This window comes from Gracilinanus agilis, chromosome 4 (genome assembly GCF_016433145.1).
Source record: "Gracilinanus agilis isolate LMUSP501 chromosome 4, AgileGrace, whole genome shotgun sequence".
NCBI lineage: Eukaryota > Metazoa > Chordata > Mammalia > Didelphimorphia > Didelphidae > Gracilinanus > Gracilinanus agilis.
The window spans coordinates 448,137,166-448,157,103 of record NC_058133.1 but is presented as its reverse complement, the minus strand read 5'-3'; the positions used below and the strand labels follow the sequence as shown (position 1 = coordinate 448,157,103).

Sequence of the window (19,938 nt, the reverse complement as noted above, 5' to 3'; positions counted from 1 at the left end):
GAAACATAATTTTGGGGAGGTATTCAAAAATCTTTTTCCTTTAAATTAAATCTTTAAATAACACTTTCTAAATGATCAGAATGCCTTTTAGGTTTGAGTATCCAGTTTAGAAGTCTTTCAGTTAGCTATAGTCATTTTATTCACCTGTGCAAAAATGTGCCTAACATTAAATATAAAATAATAATAGCAGGGTATAAATTCGTCCCAGGACACCATTTCTAAATGAATTCCATTGAACAATGAGAAATTCTTCTATAATAATAATTAACAATCCAGCTAACATTTTTCTAGTCTATTAAATACTTTTATTTTCTCTTATTAATCCAATGAGATATGTAGTACAGGTATTATTATGCCTATTTTATGGATCAGGAAATTGAGCCACCCACTCTTCCTATACACTCCCCAAAGAGGTTGAGTTGCTCAAAATATATCCAGAGTGTTTTAGAAAAGAGACCTTGGATGAACATTACAGTCTGATAGAATAATAGACTACTTAGCCAGAAAAGATCATATGAGATCATCTAGTTCAATTCTTGAATAGATAAAGAAATGAAGGCTAAACGAAGTGAAATTATTTATCTAAGATCACTCAGGCAACCTGGAGTACTGAACAGAGGCAGCCTCAAAGTCAGGAAAAGCCTGACACTTCTGGCTGCTTGACACTGGGCAAGTGTTTAACTTCTCAATGCTCTAAGGCAGTGGTTCCCAAATTTTTTTGGCCCACCACTCCTTTCCAGAAAAAATTTTACTTAGCACCCCCTGTCACATACTATCACCACTCCCTTACAGTTATTCACCATCCCAAATGCATCTGTGGCCATCACTGCCCTCCTGGATCGCTGCAGCAGCACCCACCAGGGGGCGGTGGTGCCCACTTTGGAAATCACTGCTCTACAAAGTGTGAGGTTGTAAATAAATGAGGTGAAGGAGCTTCAGTACCAATAAGAACACAGATCCTATCCCTATCCATACAGGAAACAAGGTGCAAAGTTAAGATGCAAAGCTAAAAATTTTTACTCTAAATCCAAATTTCTTTCTATTCTGCTCAAACCTGAAAGGCATTCTGATCATTTATCAAGTGTTATTCCAAAAGCTTAATTATTTTTTAAAAGCAATTTTTAAATACATTCCCCCCCAAAATTATGCTTCTGTATGTGATCCTGTTTAATAAGAGAAAATTCATTCCACATTCAATTTGCTATGCTATATAATCAAATTGTCTTAGGAAACTCTACCCTCTTCCTAGTACAAAAATAACTGTTATTTACCAGTAGTGAGCTCTGAAATCACCTCCAGCACCAAGAACTTAGACACATATTCATCAGATATACATAGAGTTGGTTGCAATGAAATAAAATAATATAAAAGAAATTCAAACAGACAACTATTGACCATAGGATTATTTGCTAACTCTAAAATCCCATACAATGCTAAAAAGTCTTAAAGCTGTTTTTGTATGCATATGAATTCTCAAGGTTGCAGACTGAGTACATTAGCCATTCCTGAAAAATTTATTGAAGCCTGGTGGTATCAGAGGGCCTTAGGAAGACTGCTAGCTGATGCCTCTACTGAATTCTGATGGCATCCCTAAATAGCAATTGGCCAGTAGCATACAACTCTAGGCTTGTTCCCTTCCTGGAAAAGAAGCTTTGCCAGATTCACACCAGGTTAGCCATTCCGGTTTCTGCTGACTCATTCCAGGAGTGAAGGGTCACTTGTTTTCTAGAAGGTCAAGTTACAATCTAATACTGAGGAGAGATCCAAATTAAAGAAAGGTGACACGTCCCCCTTTTTTTTTCCTGTTCAGTCCTTAGTTGTCAGAAGTCACAAAGATGAATGCTGCTAAAATCTCATCTACAAGTGGAAAACACAACTAAGTGACAACCTGTTCCATTCATTCTACAGGATTCTAATACAAAAATTAAGTTGAGATTAATAAAAAGTGCTGCAATTGAGATAAAAACGAAATCAGTTGCATAGACAAGATGAGTAATGCTTGGCTAAACAAGTCCCTATGAATTCCACTAACTATGCTTATGAAATTAAAATAATGTTTCTGTCCTATTCATTATCTCTTTTTCATTATCAGTAACTTGTCTGAATCAGGCAGGGTGTTGAGTTGTTCCAACTGAATGCCATCTCTTCTTCATTTTTCTTTTTCTAGCTTTGAAATAATTTTTAGTTTTGGTCTAGAAAAAGTCAGTGGTTTGATTAAATGCAGTCAGCTCTTTCTGCAATTACTCCCACATGAACCCACATCAAATCAAGTCAACAACCATTTATTAAACACCTACTATGTGCACTCTGCTAAGTGCTCAGAACGCAAAGTAAGACAAAAGCAAGGAGGCCACAATCTAATGGGACTTGTTTCTTGGCTGGTAAAATACTATCAATTTCACTTTTTTTGTGATGGTATTTGATAAATGCCATGTCCAGAACCTACTGATTCTGTCCTTAAGGAAAGTCTGAACAAGACCTAAGCATGAGGTTTCTGTGTAATCTACCAGGCTTGGTGCTCTTTCATTCCTTAATCATGGCACAAAGGTGACATTTATTCTCAAAAGCTCTGTCAGAGGAATACAAGCTTTGGCAGGTTCCTTAATGCTAGAAAAGCTCTGAATATGGTCCCAGAAACAGATGGCATCTGATTTCCAAAATGTAATATAGCAAAGTACAAAGAGATTTATCAGTGGTGGTGGGCTAGATACTTGGTGATAAATTTTTTGGTCATGGCAAGATATGGAACAAAAATAAATAAATAAATAAATGAAATGTCACACATATACAAACCCCATGGCAGAAAAAGGGGAAGAGAGCTAAAAATCATACAGATCAAAAAAAAAAAAAAAAAAAAAAACTAAAACTAAAACTAAAGCAAAACCCAACCATACAAATATAACCTAATATTGTATACCTATACATGTTAACTAAATATTAGTACTGCAAATTATAACTATAAAGTCCTTGCTCAGGGACCTTTTAAAATAGCCATAACAGTGGAAAAACTCAATCCTATTAATTTTGGCATTTGTATTATAAACAGAATCAGGAAATAAAACAAAGTTGCAGCTAGATAGAAGGCTAGCTCACAGGTTTTCCTTGGGCAAGAAGGATAAAGAAATTGATTTGATAATATATCCAAAAGCAAAAAGAAACATGTCATGGATCATTTGATCTTTCAATGTTATAATATGCCTAATAAGTATTTGCAAAAAGACCACCATAAAAATAACCAAAGTTTTCTCTACTAGCATGTGGTATAAAGTATGCTAAATTCATTAAGTCTCTCCAAATTAAATTATAAACATTTATACTGAGTAAGGTCAAAGCAAGGATAGAAATAGGTAAAGATAGAAACAAATATACTGGATAACACTAATCAAGATTAAGGAATAGAGAAAGCATAAAGACCAGTGGATTACACAGAAGCTTCATGTCTACATGTCATGCCTACTCACAACATACAGACTTTCTTTAAGTACAGAATCCATAGAATTTGGACATGGAAAACACCAAATACCAACCCCTCCAAAAGAAACATTATTATTTTAACTACCAAGAAGCAATTCCCATTAAATTATAGGCTCCTTGAAGGCAGGAGATTTTTTTTCTTTCTTTGTATTTCCAGCACTTAGGAGAATGGCTGGCACATAGGAGATGTTTAATAAATGCTTGACTTGATTTGACTTGGCTTCATGTGGGTGTAATTGCAGAAAGAGCTATCTGCATTCCGTCAAACTACTAACTTTCTAGACCAAAAATCAAAATTAGTTTGAAACTAGAAAAATAAAAGTGAAAAAGAGATGGTATTTCAGTTGAAACAACTCAACCCTAATTAATGAAAAATTGATAATAATAGAAGAAAGGGCAGAAACAGAATTTCATATAGAAGTAGAACATATATATCAATTGACATAAGGGAAGTAGAAAGGCCTAAAAAGCATATTAGTCAGGAAACACTTGACTTCCTTGCCAAATAGGGAAAGATGCCAGCCAAAGGTAGAAAGGCTATAAAGAAAACAGGAGGAAGATAACAGACTGAATAACCTTCAGGAAATTTAAAAGTGCCTTTAATTGAATAAGAGAACATATTTAAAGTATTATGCAAACCTCAAAGCACAAGTTATCATCATCATCATCATCATCATCATCATCATTATTATTCAATGACCCCAAATTACCCCCAGAAATCAAGGCCCATCTTTTCAATTAACACCTTTATTCTACCAGCACTATTATACAGATGAAATTAGTGGAATGCAATACTCTCTGAGCAGTTAAAAATAAGTAACAAAAAAAAAAAAATGAAGAAGAGCACAATACAGATTACAACATACCAAAAAATACAGAATTCCAAGAAGAATCAGAGTAAAACTTTCATCAGGAAAATATATGAGCAAAAGAGAAGCTTTTCACATGTGACGAGCAATGGACAACAGGTAGAACACCTTCACTATAATCTGCACAATGCCAGGAAAAATCAAGGAAGTTCCCTTATACATTGAGTGGATCCCTGAGGTGGACTTATAAGAGATGGATAACCATTACCCAAGAATGGCCCTTTATATTAGTCGAAGTAAAATCCAAATCAATGAGATCACGGGTACATTAAGTATTTCATATTTTGAGTGTTTTGAACAAAATTACAGTCCCAATGTATTCTGCCTTAAATATTGTGCTTACTTCTAGATACCACACTTCAGAAAAGAACAAGATGAAATATAACCAGAAGAGGGAAACCAGATGACTAGAGGACACATGCCAAATGGGGATCAGTTATAAGAAATTAGAACCTTTAGACTACAGAGGAGAATACTTCATGGGCATGTGATAGCTTATATCAAATATTTTAAGGGCTATTGTGTAGAAAATGAATTAGATTTGTGCTGCTTGACCTAAAACACAGTAAAAAGAGTCATAGAGGAAATTTACCAAAAAAAAAAAAAAAAGGCAAGTTTTACCCTTATATAAGGAAAAACCTTACTGTTGAATGGAATTAGAGTAGAATAGGCTCACTTGGGAATTATTAGGATCCCAATTACTTAAAAGGTTTTCAAAAAGAAATTAGATGGCCACTTGTTAGTGGTACTGCCCAAGAGATTCTGTCTGGTATTGATTGAACTAAATTATTTCTGAGATCCCTTCCCACTCTAAAACTGTGGGATTCTAACCCATTCTATGAATAAATGGGAGCTAGAACAACAAGTATCATATCCTGCCCTGAAGCACATTCAGCTGACTCTGAGGTGAACTCTATAAAATATAAGGCCAATAAGAGGGAATTCAAGTCATCACCTAACAAAACTCTTAACTTCTGATTTACCTTTAGTTACCTATCTGCTTTTTTTTTTCCTTAAGGTAACAAAGAGTCAAATCTACAGTAAAGTATCATTTCAAAATGCACTTGAAATAAAGAAAACCAAATCAGTTGGATCTTTTTTAAGACAATAACAGTGCCACAATGGAATCATTAATGGTAAGTAAGCTACATAACAGCATTTTACACATCATTTGTCACTTGAATGAGAGGCAGTACTGCTAACTTATCGCTGCTGTCATCTCCACAGCATTTTCTTTGCCATACCCCCTGGACAGGTATCTTTGCTTGCCCCCCCTTCATACAACTCTGTTCAATGTGTGGTCTTCCTTCATTAAAATGTAAATCAAAATGTATCTTGAATGTAGGGACTAACTTTCTGTTTGTGTTGGCATTTCCATAACTTAGCACATGCCTGGTACACAATACACATGCACACTTAATAACTGCTTGTTGAATACTCTATAAAAATCAGGAATTGGACTATACAGTAATTCAACTATACATTTTAACAGACACAATGAAAAGAAAATGTGCATAATATATTTAACATATGTGTGTATATGTAACACATATACACACATACAAAATCCAAGGTGATTTTATTTTGTATTTAACATTAAAAACCTTAATAATCATAGCCAAGTTGTGAAACCAAGAGTATCATCATCAATATTACTGTTAGAGTAATAAAAACATTTTTATAGCACTTTAAGAGAACAAATTTTATATTAGTGACAAGTATAACTGCAAAAGCCCTTGCCCTTTTTATGGATCTCCTAAATTGTTACCTATTATTTGACAAATTACAGTCAAGAATCTATTATTTCCTTGAGTATAGAAACTCCCTCCATTGATGATTTTTTAAAAATCAAAAACAATTTATAATTTGATAGTCTTTGAAAGCTCATGAAGACTGGGGAAAGAATAATCAATTTTCCCAAAGTCACAAAGCTAGTGTCAGAGGAAGGGATTTCAACCCACATCTTCCCAAATAAAAGTTATACCACTTCTATCCACTATATAGGATATCTTGTTTTAACAAAGTATGATAAGAAATTTAATTTTTAAAATTCCTTTTTAACTACTACTGCTTGAAAGGAAAAATTCCTTAATTTAGTTTTCTATAATTAGAATTGAGAAGAGAGGAAAATTGTCCAGAGAGGAGAAAACAAGAGAAAGATTAATAGAACCCAGGGCTATAAGAGAGACTAAATACCTAATGGGTTCAGTTAATCTGGGATAGAAAATAGTCTTTTAAATTTAGCAAATCATCATAATGGTTTAAGAAATCCAAAGGTGAAGATTCTGAATTTTGGTCAAGATTTATCTGAATGTTAACAGTCTGGCTATTCTAAAGTTTAAACAAAGTATATAACAGAATATCTTAACATGAGAAAGGAAATGAATCTTGTAATTGTGGGAAAGCCAATAAATAGTATATTTCACTTGTATTTCTACACACATTTTGTCAAGCATGGCACATTTTGGGAGGACAGATTTTGCTTCCAAAAAATTTCATTTTGAAAATTCTTATTAATGCAGCCACGACTTATAGATATGAAGCCCACTGTTTTTATTTTACTGAGAGCATCTACTGAAAGAGAAATTCTAATGATTTAAGAGTTATAGTCAAGTTAAAAAATTTAATGGAAAGCAACTGTAATAAACTGAAAAAGAAAATTATCATATACTTGTATCAAGTCCTCTCTTTCTGCATAAGTGGCATCATATGAATAAGATACTAAAATTGTTCTTTTAGGTTTTCTAGCCATAACTTTGTAACATTCTTCTGAGCAATCCTTCAGTTCCTTGACACTTTAACACACATTAAGAGAAGAAAGATAAAGCAAGGACAGCTAGGTAACACAGTAGATAGACAGCCAGATCTGAAGTCCAGAGGGACCTAGGTTCAAATCTTTCCTTGGACATATCCTAGCTGTGTGACCCAGTACAAGTCACTTAACCCTGATTACCTAGCCCTTACCCCTCCTCTTCTGCCTTTCTAATTGATACTAAGACAGAAAGTACAAAAGAGAGGGAATATACAAATGCCACACAATTTCAATTCTGTTATCCATCTCTTTTCCTCCCCTTTCAATTTATTTACTTCAATTCAGAGTTTAAACTAGCTATTATCTAGAGAGTAAAGTAATAGTCCCACTTGACCTCTGAGTAAAGAGGCTGTTGTCCTTTGTACTCAAAGAGGTTCAAAATTATGTCATGCTATTGGGTCAAGGTACAATGTGTCCAACTGTGGCTGATCAAACCCATAAAAGCTCAGAAGGCTCTACACAGGTCAGACACAAATAACACAGGTGAACATTTGGGATGAAAATGTCTAAATGTGCACATCTCACAATTCTTTTAAACAACCGCAATTCTGCTTTTCTGATAAAGCACACCTTTTTGGATGGGGGCATGCCACGCTGGATAGTCCTATGCCAGGGTATCCCATGTCTCACAATTGATACCAAAGTTCTTCAGAGAGATTAATTCACAGTTTAAACTAGCCATCTGAGAAGCAAAGTCCCATTTGACATCTGAATAAAGCAAAAAGCAAAAAAAACAAATGGTTTTTTCCTACTTGGAACCATACAAATAACTATATTGTATCAATCCCTTTAACTGAAAGACTAGGGGCATCTTACAAAATGATTTCATCCTCAAGTTTCCTCTTGGAAGTATTCAATTTTTTTTTTGTAGGCAATGGGGGTCAAGTGACTTGCCCAGGGTCACACAGCTGGGAAGTGTCTGAGGCCAGATTTGAACCTAGGACCTTCCATCACTAGGCCTGGCTCTCAATCCACTGAGCTACCCTGGAAGTATTCAATTTTTGCACTAAATGAAATATCTCCCAACTGAAAAATTAACTGTCTAAAGTAAAATGTAAGCAATCTACAACTCTTGTGAACCAATATTATCTTGCATAAAGTTTCTCTCCTTATAATGTTCTCTGGCTATTAAAAAAATTAAGTTTCCTCAAGAAGAAGGGATATGGAGCAGGAAAACTGAGGTGATTACATTAATTACTGTGGCAAGTAGAAAGATAAAATGACTTAGAAAATAAAGATTCAAGCTTCTAAGCATATTGATTTATTAAGCAATGCATGCCAACTTTCCAACAAAGCAGGAGAAGACCTCCTCAGCGTAGGCCTACACTGCTAATATAGGGGGAGACAGACTTTTCTGCATTTAAAACAATTAATCAAATAAGACCAATTAATTAAAAGAAAGCAATTAACTAGAATACAAAATTAGATAATCTGATTTCTAATTATAGGAAAGATTAAACACTTTCTAGGTCTGGAAGAGAGACAGAATAGGTGTGCAATTCTCTGAAATGGATGTGTCCTACTCCCCTCATGTCTGTGTTCAGTCAAAGAAAATTGAAGGGGTAGGTAGGTGACTCAGTAGACAGAGAGCCAGGCCTGGAGACAGGAGATTATGGGTTCAAACCTGGCCTCAGACACTCCCTAGTTATGTAACCCTGGGAAGTCATTTAGTCCCAATTGCTTAGCCTTTATTCCTCTTAGAACGGATGCTTAGTATTGATTCTAAGACATAATGTAAGAGTTTTTTAAAACGCACATGGAAACAATAACTGATTAATTGGCATAGAGCCAGTTTTCAGAGAAGACATTTGGTTTACTTGAGATGTATGATTTACATCTATCTTTGCACAATCTTTGGATCTAACTGGGTTCTCGTCAGCATAACCTAGGTCCTTAGTTAAGGATCTCTAAACAGCAGAAAGACATGGTCCAGCTTCCCAATCCTGCAGGGCTAGGTTCAAACAATGCAACAAAGTCTTCTCTCAATTCCCACAAATGGATAAAGTTTTCTCACAAGCCAGAAATTGGACTAGACCCATAAATGAATAGAAAGGGAATGAGCTAGCTCCAGAACTGAGTCACAAGATGGAATCAGTGTAGTTGACTCAATTCTGACCACTACTTAATGTTCTGTTCCCCTCAATTCCCTCATTACCAAGAATCAGAGATGAAAAGGGGAATACAGGAAGTCCTCTCAAGAGAGAGAGGAAAGAGAGAACTGAACTCAAGCTTTGCTTTCTGTCCTAATGAAGAAAAATAAAAGTAAGCCACATTCATCACTGCTAATACTCAAATAACCCTGAAAACACACTCCTGCATATGCTTAATTTTAACAGGTCTTCTCTCTTCTTTTTTTCCAAAAAATCTGGAGAAATTATAAGATGGAAATGCTGACAGACAGAAGGCTAAGATGAAGCTTCTTTTCTTAAATTCAGCTTTCAGCTATCCAAATCACCATCATACCTAAATTTCAGTCAAATTTTGAAGCAGAAATATTTTCCAAAGAATCTAATAGAAGGATTAAAATGAATAGAACTTTGGGAAGATGCATCATTTCTATCTTTAAAGAGCTGATGTATTAACCCAGAATGGACCATTTTCTTGTCTATTAAGAGCAATCCAACAACAAATATTATTAATTACCTGATATAGATGTGGTGGTAATAGCAATAGTTCCTACCCTCAAGGAGCTTATGTTCTATTAAGGAAACAGATAGGTATGCAGAAGACATATACAAAATATACTAAAGGAGATGTGGGGAGTAGCTAATGAACCAACCCATTCAAGAGGGGGAATTGGGAATAAGACTTCTTGAATCAGGTGGCGCTTGAGATACAAACCTTTGAAGGGAGGTAGGAGTTCATAAAAGTAGAGATGAAAAGGCACTGCTTAGAGGAGGGGAAGGGGGAAGAGGGAATTGACTGGGGAGGGGGAATGGAGGGGCAGAAGAGACCAGCCCATGCAAAAGGCAGGTGACAGAATATTCTTGTATGGGGACAGGTTAAGTAAGTCATTTGGCCCAAAGCAGTGCATATATGAAAAAGGACTGTATAATAGAAATCCTGTAGAGGGAAAGCTGTACTGCAGCCTTCACCAGAGGGTGAAGGGCTTTTAATTCCAGAAGAGTCAGTATTTTATCCTAAAGGCAATAAAACAAGCCAATGATGCTTGTTTTAGGACTATTAACAAATAATCAAAAACTAAGGCCAGACCTCTTCTCCTATTATATTTAGATAGAGAAAAAATCTGAACTTATAAATCAGCTGGGAAAGCAGAAATAAATATTAATGTTCCCACAAATAAACTCAATGATCCAACACCTGGAATAAGCACTGGGGTGTCAGCAAGTGAACGTGCATACACAAAGCTTATGGATTAGGCAGCTAAAAAGCAGCTCATGATTTATCAGATTAATCTGAGGTTTTTAAAGCTTATGTGGACTTGTTAGTAGTTTTCTGAGGTTGTTTGTTTGGTTTTAGAGGAGAAGGGGGGCAGGAGAGAGGAGGCAAGCTTATAACTTTATACCTCCTAGCCCTGGGTGTCTTGAAGAATGGTAACCCAGGGGGCCCCCTTTACTTTTTCCCACTTCCAAACTTCTTTTAGATAAGAGTGGCAAGAAACATTATATAAACAGGTAAGCACTTTTATTAACAATGAATTATCCAACAGAATGAAACATCATTATGTAATTTTATCTACTTCTACTTTGCCCAAGGTCTACAACAATGTATGAAAAGATCACGATAAAATGAATTGTAGTTGAAAAGCCAGCCATGGTCCCCAAAGGCAGATAATAAAACATGCCTCCTCCTCCTGTTGGCAGAAAGGCAGTGGGCTTTGAGGGCCAACTGTGGCAAATATTGTCAGGCCAGGTCACTGGCTGGCCATTGTTAATTGTGTTATTGCTTGAACAGTTTTTCCTTGTTGCTAGAGAGGGTTCAGTGAGGTAGGAAAAGGGAATACACATATACCCCCCAAATAAGAGAGGATAAAAAAACAAAAAACAGCCCCTAAGGTCCCCCTCTCAGGAAGGAGGCTGAGCAATTCTCACTTCACCCCACCAAACAGTGAAAGGTACATCTCCAAGAAAGATAACTCCCTACCCGACCACACCCCAACCCCAGGAGATGACTGGAAACGTTTTGGCCATAAACTAGTTACCCAGTATGTTGGAGGTGGGGGTGTGCTTAAGAGAAGGAAGCACCCTAATCTGCTTTGGGAATGGGAACAAAAAACCAGATGAGGACGTGGTTCTACAAAATACTAGAGTATGGATTTATTAAATCATCATCAGTTTCCTATTCTGGATGTAGACAAAGGGATACAATGTCCAGGCAGAATGACTTTTTTGTTACTGTTAACTAGGGATACAAAGATTTCTTAAATAACAATAACAAAAATAATTCACTCTGAATTTAGATCTGGAGAAACAGATGAAAGTAATTTGGGATGTGAAGTTTCTGTACCACAGATCAACTCTGAAAGTGCTTGTCCTAAAATTGTGCAATAACTCTCACATCCTTATTCATATTAATGAAGTACAAATTTGGTTCAGTTCAAATTACAAGAATCCTCATTGACCCTACTGTGGTATTCAAGTGAAAAAAAAAAAGATTATAAAGCACCTTTACCTATATTGAAATTTGACAGAAAATAGGATTATTTACTAACTAGGTGCTATGGATATTTTAAATTTTATCTTAAGAGCTTGAAGGTGTTCTCTAAAATAGGCACTTCTCAGGAAGCAAGAAATTATAGCTAAATATTTATGCAAGGAAAAGACTGCCAAGAACCAAAAAAAGTATCAAAATATCATGGAATAGTTTCCCTCATCACAGAAGAATCTGCTATTTTTAAGTTTAGTAAATACAAAATGAATGTTCTCAAAAAATGTTCTGTGACAATTTTGTCAGTAATTTTCCTATGGTGGTCTCAAACAAAACAGGTTCTGAATGTATAATCTGATTAAGACTTTTCAGGTCACTAAGCTCAAGGAATCTGGATCATGCTGAGGGTTTACTATATGCTTTTTCAATCTGTAAACATTTCTTTAAATACACCTCAAAACTTGAAACTTCAGACTAAAAACAGAAAGGAAGAAGAAGAAAAAAAATCATGTTAACAGAATCAATGCATTTTAGAGCTAGATAAGGGTCTCAAAAGTCAACTACTTCAACTACTTTATTTTACATGTAAGCAACTAGGCACTGGTTTATTTGCATAATCTTCTTAATACAGAGACATTTAAAGAGGAGTCCCCCTACCCCTGTGGAGCAAAACATATAGTGTTGGGCTCTCATGATGTGTTTATTAGTTTTGTTTCTCTCTTTTTATTCTGTTACAAAGGCTTGCTCTCTGAGTAAAGGAGGTAGGAGGTATATATTTGGAAATCAAAATAATATCAATACTTAAAATAGCAATAATATTTTTAAAATAAAAGAAACTCTTAATAAAAGTCACAATTATAGAATTTCAGAGTTAGAATAACCTCCTCAGCCATTTAATCTAACACCTACAAGAAAATGATTCCCATTATGACACATCTGACAAGTGGTCATCTAGTCTTCTCTGGGAAAGCCACTATCCCCTAAAGCAGCCATTGCATAATAATCAAATCCTTTGCAAAAATATCCTCCAAGGAAAATCCTAGCACCTAGGCAGCAGTGAGGTATAGTCCAAAAGGCACTGCACTTGTAGAATACTAATAATACCTACCAGACCTCTAGCTACCTCAAAGTATAATGATGAGGATCAAATCAGAGAACCTACATACATCACAACAATTTGAAAACTATAAAGGGATACACAAGGAAGATTATGATGACATTAAATGATTTAAAGCATTTAAAATCACGGGCTAATGACTATTTTTCCATTTTAAAAGTCATTGCTTCTACAAGTCACTAAAAATTCAGTGAAGTAGAATAAGTAAATCATTTAGACACAATAATTCAAACCATCTAGTTTACAAAGGTCACACTGTAAACCAGGCCATAGATTTTCCTGAAGCCAATTTTGCTGTATTAAACAGAAAAATCATATAAAAGATGCTGGTTTCCATGGCAGTCAGTCTGCTGGACTACAAGTAGTAGGATTCTTTTGTGTCTATCAGTTTAGTGGTTTACACTGTTGTGACAGCACCAGACATCAAAACCTGCCATATCTTTTGGCAGTTACCTACTGATGTGCAAACAGCCTTATATTAATATGAAATCTTTAGTCAATAACCCACATCAAATATTCCATCACCAAACTGGGCCAAGAGCCACAGCTATTATTCTTGGAGAACTATATAATTTAGGTAAATGTCAGGTATTTTTTTTTCTAAAGTCCTCAGGACTCCTCTCAGTATTCAGTCAGCAGCATTGATTAAATACTAGATGCCAAGTTCTGTGCTGGGAACTGGAAGTACAGCAAAATGGTTCTTGTTTCTATTAAGGGGGAGAGGAAGGGATATAACATATTCACACATTTATAGGGTCTCCAAGGCAGTCTACAGATATCTCATTTGATCCTCACAACAACCCTGGAGTCACTATTAATACTGTGTTGCTATTAGTATCCCCATTTTACAGATGTGTTTAAAATGTTATTATTATTATATCCATGTACAGATAAGGGAATTGAGGCTAAGAGAGGTAAGTGGCATGCTTGGAGGTCACATATCTTTTAAGTGTCAGAGGCAGGAATTAAACTTGCCTCTGGCTATCTCCGAGTCCAAGTTCTGCCCATTGATATACCCAGACACAGAGTTATGAAGGAAATAAAAAATATAAACAAAGTAGGAGGAGGATTAATAAAAAACTTGAAGAAAGGTCAGGAAAAAACTCTTGAAGGAAAGATGGCTTGCACTGAGCTGTGAATTAAGTAAAGAGTTGGGTTTTTGTTTGTTTGTTTTTAAGATGGTGGTAAGGGAAAGGGAATGCAAGGCATGGGGCATCCTCTGCAAAAGTGCTGAAACAGGATGGAAGTATGTATGAGGAATAGCAAGGAAGACAGTTTGATTCGAATTCAAAGCATGCTATGAGAAATAACATGTAATTTGCCTGGATTACAGGCCACAGCTAGATTTTTTTTTAAAAAGAAATTTAAATACGAATAGAAGAGGAGTTTGTATGTCTCAACAAAAATAATATAGTCATCATAGCATAAGCAATAACAGTCACCACTTATAAGCACTTTCCTCAGGAGAATCCTGTGAAGCCGCTAATAAAAATTGTTCTCATTTTACAAATGAGGAAATGGGAATCCAGAAAAGTTCTATGACTTACAGTCACACAATTGTTAGTGTCAGAAGAGAGATTTCAACTCAGATTTCTGACTCCAAATCAGTATTCTTTCAAATATGTCATAAATCAAAACAAAAGAAATGCTCAGCAGAACCAGTAATATGACTACATCACAGGGGAATCAGACTGTCAAATGATTTAATGAGGAGGGAGGAGAAATAAAATATCATTTGTCTATATTTTAGTATTGGTAACGTAGCTTAAGTCATCTCACCATGAAGACTTTAGGATACTTTAGAAATTTGCTAAATGGAAATTACAAGGAGCTACTGTGTAGTCAGCAAGTGAGTTTTGGCACAGAGAAATAGGAACTACAAGTTGCTTGGTGGCCAGTAACAAATTACATCACCCAGAAAAAAGAGGTAACCTTGCCTACTCCAGTTTCTGGGCCCTCTCTCTGAGGGAGGAAGAGAGGTTTTCCCTCCCAGACTTTTAAAGAATAGAACAGCAGGGCTGGCTCTCAGAGTTACTTGATAGTGTGGCAGGGATGCCTTTAGAAAGGACATTAATTCCAATTTTTCTTAAGGTAGATTCGAGTGCATTTTGCCATGAATGGGTCATGAGTTAGGAAATGTTTTCCTTTTACACAAAATCAGACAGGGGGTTAAAAAGATGGAAACTGACTATGCATTTCCAGACTTTTTGTATTTCTTTTACCTTAATTCCTTAAAGATAGATGAGGGAAAGTGACCTGGAATATAATAAAGACCACTGTTCATGCTACATAATGACTTGAGACCATCCTCAACAGAGTTGACAGAAGTATTCATTATTTCAAATCAAATATAGCAAAAACATTGTGTAAACAGCAAAGACTACATGTCACACACAAATATACCTGAATGGAAGATAGGGGGGATTTGAGCCAGCTATGAGTGCTCTGTAGGCTTCTTCTGGTGTCTTCTTTAAATAGATTACCTAAGACAAACAAATAGCAACATTTAGATATAAATGCATACACAACGCTCATCTGATCATTCACCAAGTATAATACTTGGACATTATTATCATTCTTTGGACAGACATCATAATGACCTCTTGGACAGTTGCCTCTTCTAATTGAGGAGTTTAGCAATATTTAATTCATGGGCACTACAAAGGGAAAGATTCCAAGCTTAGACAAGGAACCATAGAGAAGGCTCTCCAAAAATTATTTACATAAGTACCAGAGAACAAAATATTTGGAGGGAGGAGTGGAAATGAGGGGGCTGAAGGGGGGCGTAATCATATTTTACCAATATTTACTAATTGGGGACTCACCAAAAGGTTACAATTCTTTTTATAAGAATGTCCACAAAAGATAAAACTCCAAGATTTTAGTCAGTTGGAGAACGGAAATCTTACAGAGAATATGCTTCTATGGCTAGATTTATTAAAAGGTCTATTTGCTATGAGAGAATCCAGTGCTGAATCCGAAAGACTTCAAACTAAACATTTAGTGAGGTACAGTCTTTCCTGGCTACCTTTATGGAAACAAGAGCCAAAAGTTAATCACTTTACTACAGATATCAGCAATGCCTAAATCCCAGCTAGATTATCAAAAGCTAATCTTACAAAAATAGGCACAAATTCCAAGGTAAAATTCTCAAAGAGCCTCTTTTCGGTGTCTAATTTCAAATTATGAAAACCTCTTATGTAAACCACAAATAATAATACTGACATAGTAATCTAACTTAGCATAAGCTGTAGTACATGACAGGTGCTCAATAATTATTTAAAGTTTACATAAATAATCTTGTTTATACCTGACAACTCTCTGAGGAATAATATCCATTTTACAGATTAGGAAAACAAAAAGATATTAAACTTGCCTATGGAAAGTAGCCAAACAAGCAATCAACAGCCATTTAATGAGTACCTACCCTAGATTCCAAGCTTTGTAAACAAGTACTATGAGATGCAAAGACAAAAGTGAAATAATTCTTCTCCTCAAGGAGATTATATTCTAGTGGGGAAAATAAAGATGTGTATGTGTATGCCAGATATAAATAGATCTCTGTGTGAAGCACAACAAAGACATCATCAGTGTGACTGAATTGAAGAATGTGCAGAAGGCAGAAATTGTAAAAAAGTCTGGAAATAGAGGGAAGGCTCAGGTAGTAATAAGCTCTCAATGCCAAACAGTTTATATTGAATCTGCAGGTGATAGAGAGCCACTGGGGTTTATTAAGTGGGAGGAGAAGGTGTGACATGGTAGGGTTAGTACTTTATGGACTGCCTCTCTTTGAACAAGGCAATAAATTGGGTTATTGTAATAGTCCAAGCTAGAGGAAATAAGGACCTGTACTAGAATGGTGGCCATGTGAGCGGAGGGAAGATGTATAGAAATTAAATTGTAGAGATGGAGACAACAAGATTTGACATTTGATTGGATGCAAGCAGTGAGTAATAGTGAAGAATCAAGGATGAAGTTGAGAATGTAAACCTGGGTAAATTGAAAGAAGAATTACAATATAATTTGCTGGTTGAATTCCCCAGGATATTTTAAGGTCTCTATTTACAGCCTGGGTATTTATCATCTATCAGACCATGAAATACATTGAGCTTCTGGTGTAATTCTTATCTGTACTAAATAAGCAAATTAATGCTCTGCAAGGTTCAGAGATACATGGAGAGGCTGGTATGAACAAATGCAAAGTAAAGTAAGCCAAACCAAGAGAACAATTCTATACAATTATACAATAATGTAAAGAAAAACAATTTTGAAAGTCTTAAGAACCGTGACCAACAATTGAGACTCCAGAAGACTGAATGTGAAGCATGCTATGATCTCTTGGAAGAAAAGTGATAAGACTAGAGATGAAGAATGAGATATTTTTTCCTGATATGACTAAGGCATTGTGCTTGTTTATTTGTCACAAGGGAAGAGTTTATTTGTTTTTTTTTTAGGCAGAGGGGGATGTTGGAAGGTAGGGAAAAAAACAAGGCAAGTGGTGATAGTGATATTCCTCCCCCATCAAAAAAAAAGCATCAATGCAGCATTCAAAAATAAATAGTATAGAGGGGGCAGCTGGGTAGCTCAGTGGATTGAGAGTCAGGCCTAGAGACAGGAGGTCCTAGGTTCAAATCTGGCCTCAGACACTTCCCAGCTGTGTGACCCTGGTCACTTGACCCCCCCCTTTGCCCACCATTACCACTCTTCCACATAGGAGCCAATTCACAGAAGCTAAGGGTTTAAAAAAAATTTTTTTTAAATAAATAGCATAGAGCAGAAGGAAAATCAGAAAGGGGCACATATCCCCACAGAAGTTGTCCTTAAGGGTTTCAGATTTAATGATTAATGTAGATTATGCAAGAGAAAAGTAGAAACTGCAATACATGCAGGTTATACAAATAATGTCTACCTGAAACCTAGCAAGACATGAGCTAGTGACTAAAATTATATTTTTATTTTTTGAATTAAATTTTCATTAGGGACATGATAAAAAAATATGAACAAAGAAGAACAGAAAAAAGGAAATTACATATGAAATTCTAAATCTCTTATATACAAACTGATTTTTTAAGTATATGTTAGATATAACTTAATATAGCATCAACACTTCCCTGGGCTTTGATTGATTTAAAGTCAACTGAAGGTAAACTACTTTTGGTAACATTTGGCAATCCAATGGCCTGTACCTCTTACTGATTTTTTTAATTAAGTGGAGGAATGGGGAGGAGATTGACAGTTCTTGGTAATATGATATCAGCCTGTTCCAAAAATGTTTCTATAGATTTTTGTCCTGTCCCCATCAATCCTCTTCTTTTTGATGAAGAAGTGTTAATCTTTATGTATTGAGATGATATACCACTTTTCATTAATACCCCATGGGTTTCTGTTAAGATGCTTTTCAGGTATCTTGTGGTCCATTTTACAATTCAAAATATGTACATTAAAATTAGTGGTGTATAGGTGTTAACTGCTTCAAGTATGTTCTCATTCAAACTTGATTTCCCATGTTTCTACCATGGCATCTTACCCCTGAGGGGAATTCCTTCTCTGGAGCTATAAAGTCCTATTTGGAGAGAGCCATTATATGCAGCCATCTCCAGGATCCCAACCATGTATCACCCCAGTCATTTTCCTGTTTATTGTCCTGTTGCTCCTGCTATTATTACTACTGCTCAAGAACTCCTCCCATCCTGAAATCATACTTTTTGAATTGGTGAAAGCCCACTATATTAAACCACCCTACACACCTGATCGTGTTCCTGCCATTCCTACTGCTAGTGATGTTGGAACTTCCACACTAGGGCTATCTATTCTGATAATCCAAATCAACACAACAATTGCTTCTGAAAAGGCTGTGTCAATTAACTGACTTGTGGCTCCCCTCACCATCTCTGTGGCAATTATTATTTTATATGTGTTGCTCCTAGAAGGAAAGATCTGTATCTCTTTTGTTTTCATATCCTCAGCCCTCAGCACATGCCTAACACAGAGCAGACTTTTTTTTTAAAAAATACTTTTTCATTCATTCATCCATTTCAGGAAATATGTTTAGCATATTCAGCCACAGATGTCTCTTAATAGCTTTCCGTTCAATGTGTCTTGCCCACAGGCAGCTTTTTCAATAATTACCAAATCAATAATTTTTTCTTTATATTCCTGGAACTTTTTAGCACTCTCCTTTTCTTTCTCCTTAGCCAAACTATTGTTTCCTTCTAAAATTTTGAGAAATTGGGGTGGGTGGGTTTCAAACTAAAAATGATTTTTACATTTTAATGTAACTATCCCATATTTATGGAGATTGCTGGTATTCTCACCTCTTGATACTGCATATGGGGTGCTTTCCAGTTGAAAGGGTGAGATACCAGACTTACATCTGAGAGAAAGCTCTAGAATTCTTTGCTAGTAAGTTATGAACCACTGTGAAGCACAAGAGCCAGTAATCTCAGATCAATCAGCCTCACCACTTTTTAGTTTTACAAAGAAGTTAGCATTTCCATCACCTCACTTAATCTAACTGCTCTCTCCTTTACGTTAACAGTGTGCAAGGAGCATAGGTTGTGTCTTTTTGAAGCCAACTTTCGATTTGACTATTATACTACTTGAGATCACACAAATGATCAGAAATCTTCTACATCCTCAGTTTCTGTGGTTTTTCTCTAGTTCCCCATTTCTTTACTTTTCAAATTGCTGTACTAAAGTTTCTGATTAACCTTGAATTATTTATTTTGTTTCTTGTACTGCTTTGACTTCTTGTACACTTGAACCTTTTGACTTTGGCTTTCAACTGCTGACTAATGGAATCCTTTCAGTATATTTGTTTTATTGCCTTTAATTGGGCAATACACAGTTTTCTACTAAGTTCACTAGCTAGATACTGATGTAATCTCAGTGCCTTTCTGCAGTTCTCTCTCTCTCTCTCTCCCTCCCTCCCTCCCTTTCTCTCTCTCCCTTCCCTTTCTCCATCCCTTTCTATCTCTATCTCCCTCTCTCTCTCTCTCCCTCCCTCCCTTTCTCTCTCTCCCTTCCCTTTCTCCCTCCCTTTCTCCCTCCCTTTCTCT

The 19,938-nt window shown here is 35.8% G+C and overlaps 1 protein-coding gene across 3 annotated transcripts in view; it reads right to left on the bottom strand.

Moving 5' to 3' along the window:
• The window catches only part of CDC14A (cell division cycle 14A), a 248,117-nt gene that overhangs the window by 141,226 nt on the left and 86,953 nt on the right, over positions 1-19,938 (bottom strand). For all 3 annotated transcript variants that reach the window (XM_044672154.1, XM_044672153.1, XM_044672152.1), the window contains exon 5: positions 15,284-15,363. In XM_044672154.1, the coding sequence (XP_044528089.1) occupies positions 15,284-15,363 (80 nt within the window). The remainder of the gene's footprint in view (positions 1-15,283; positions 15,364-19,938) is intronic.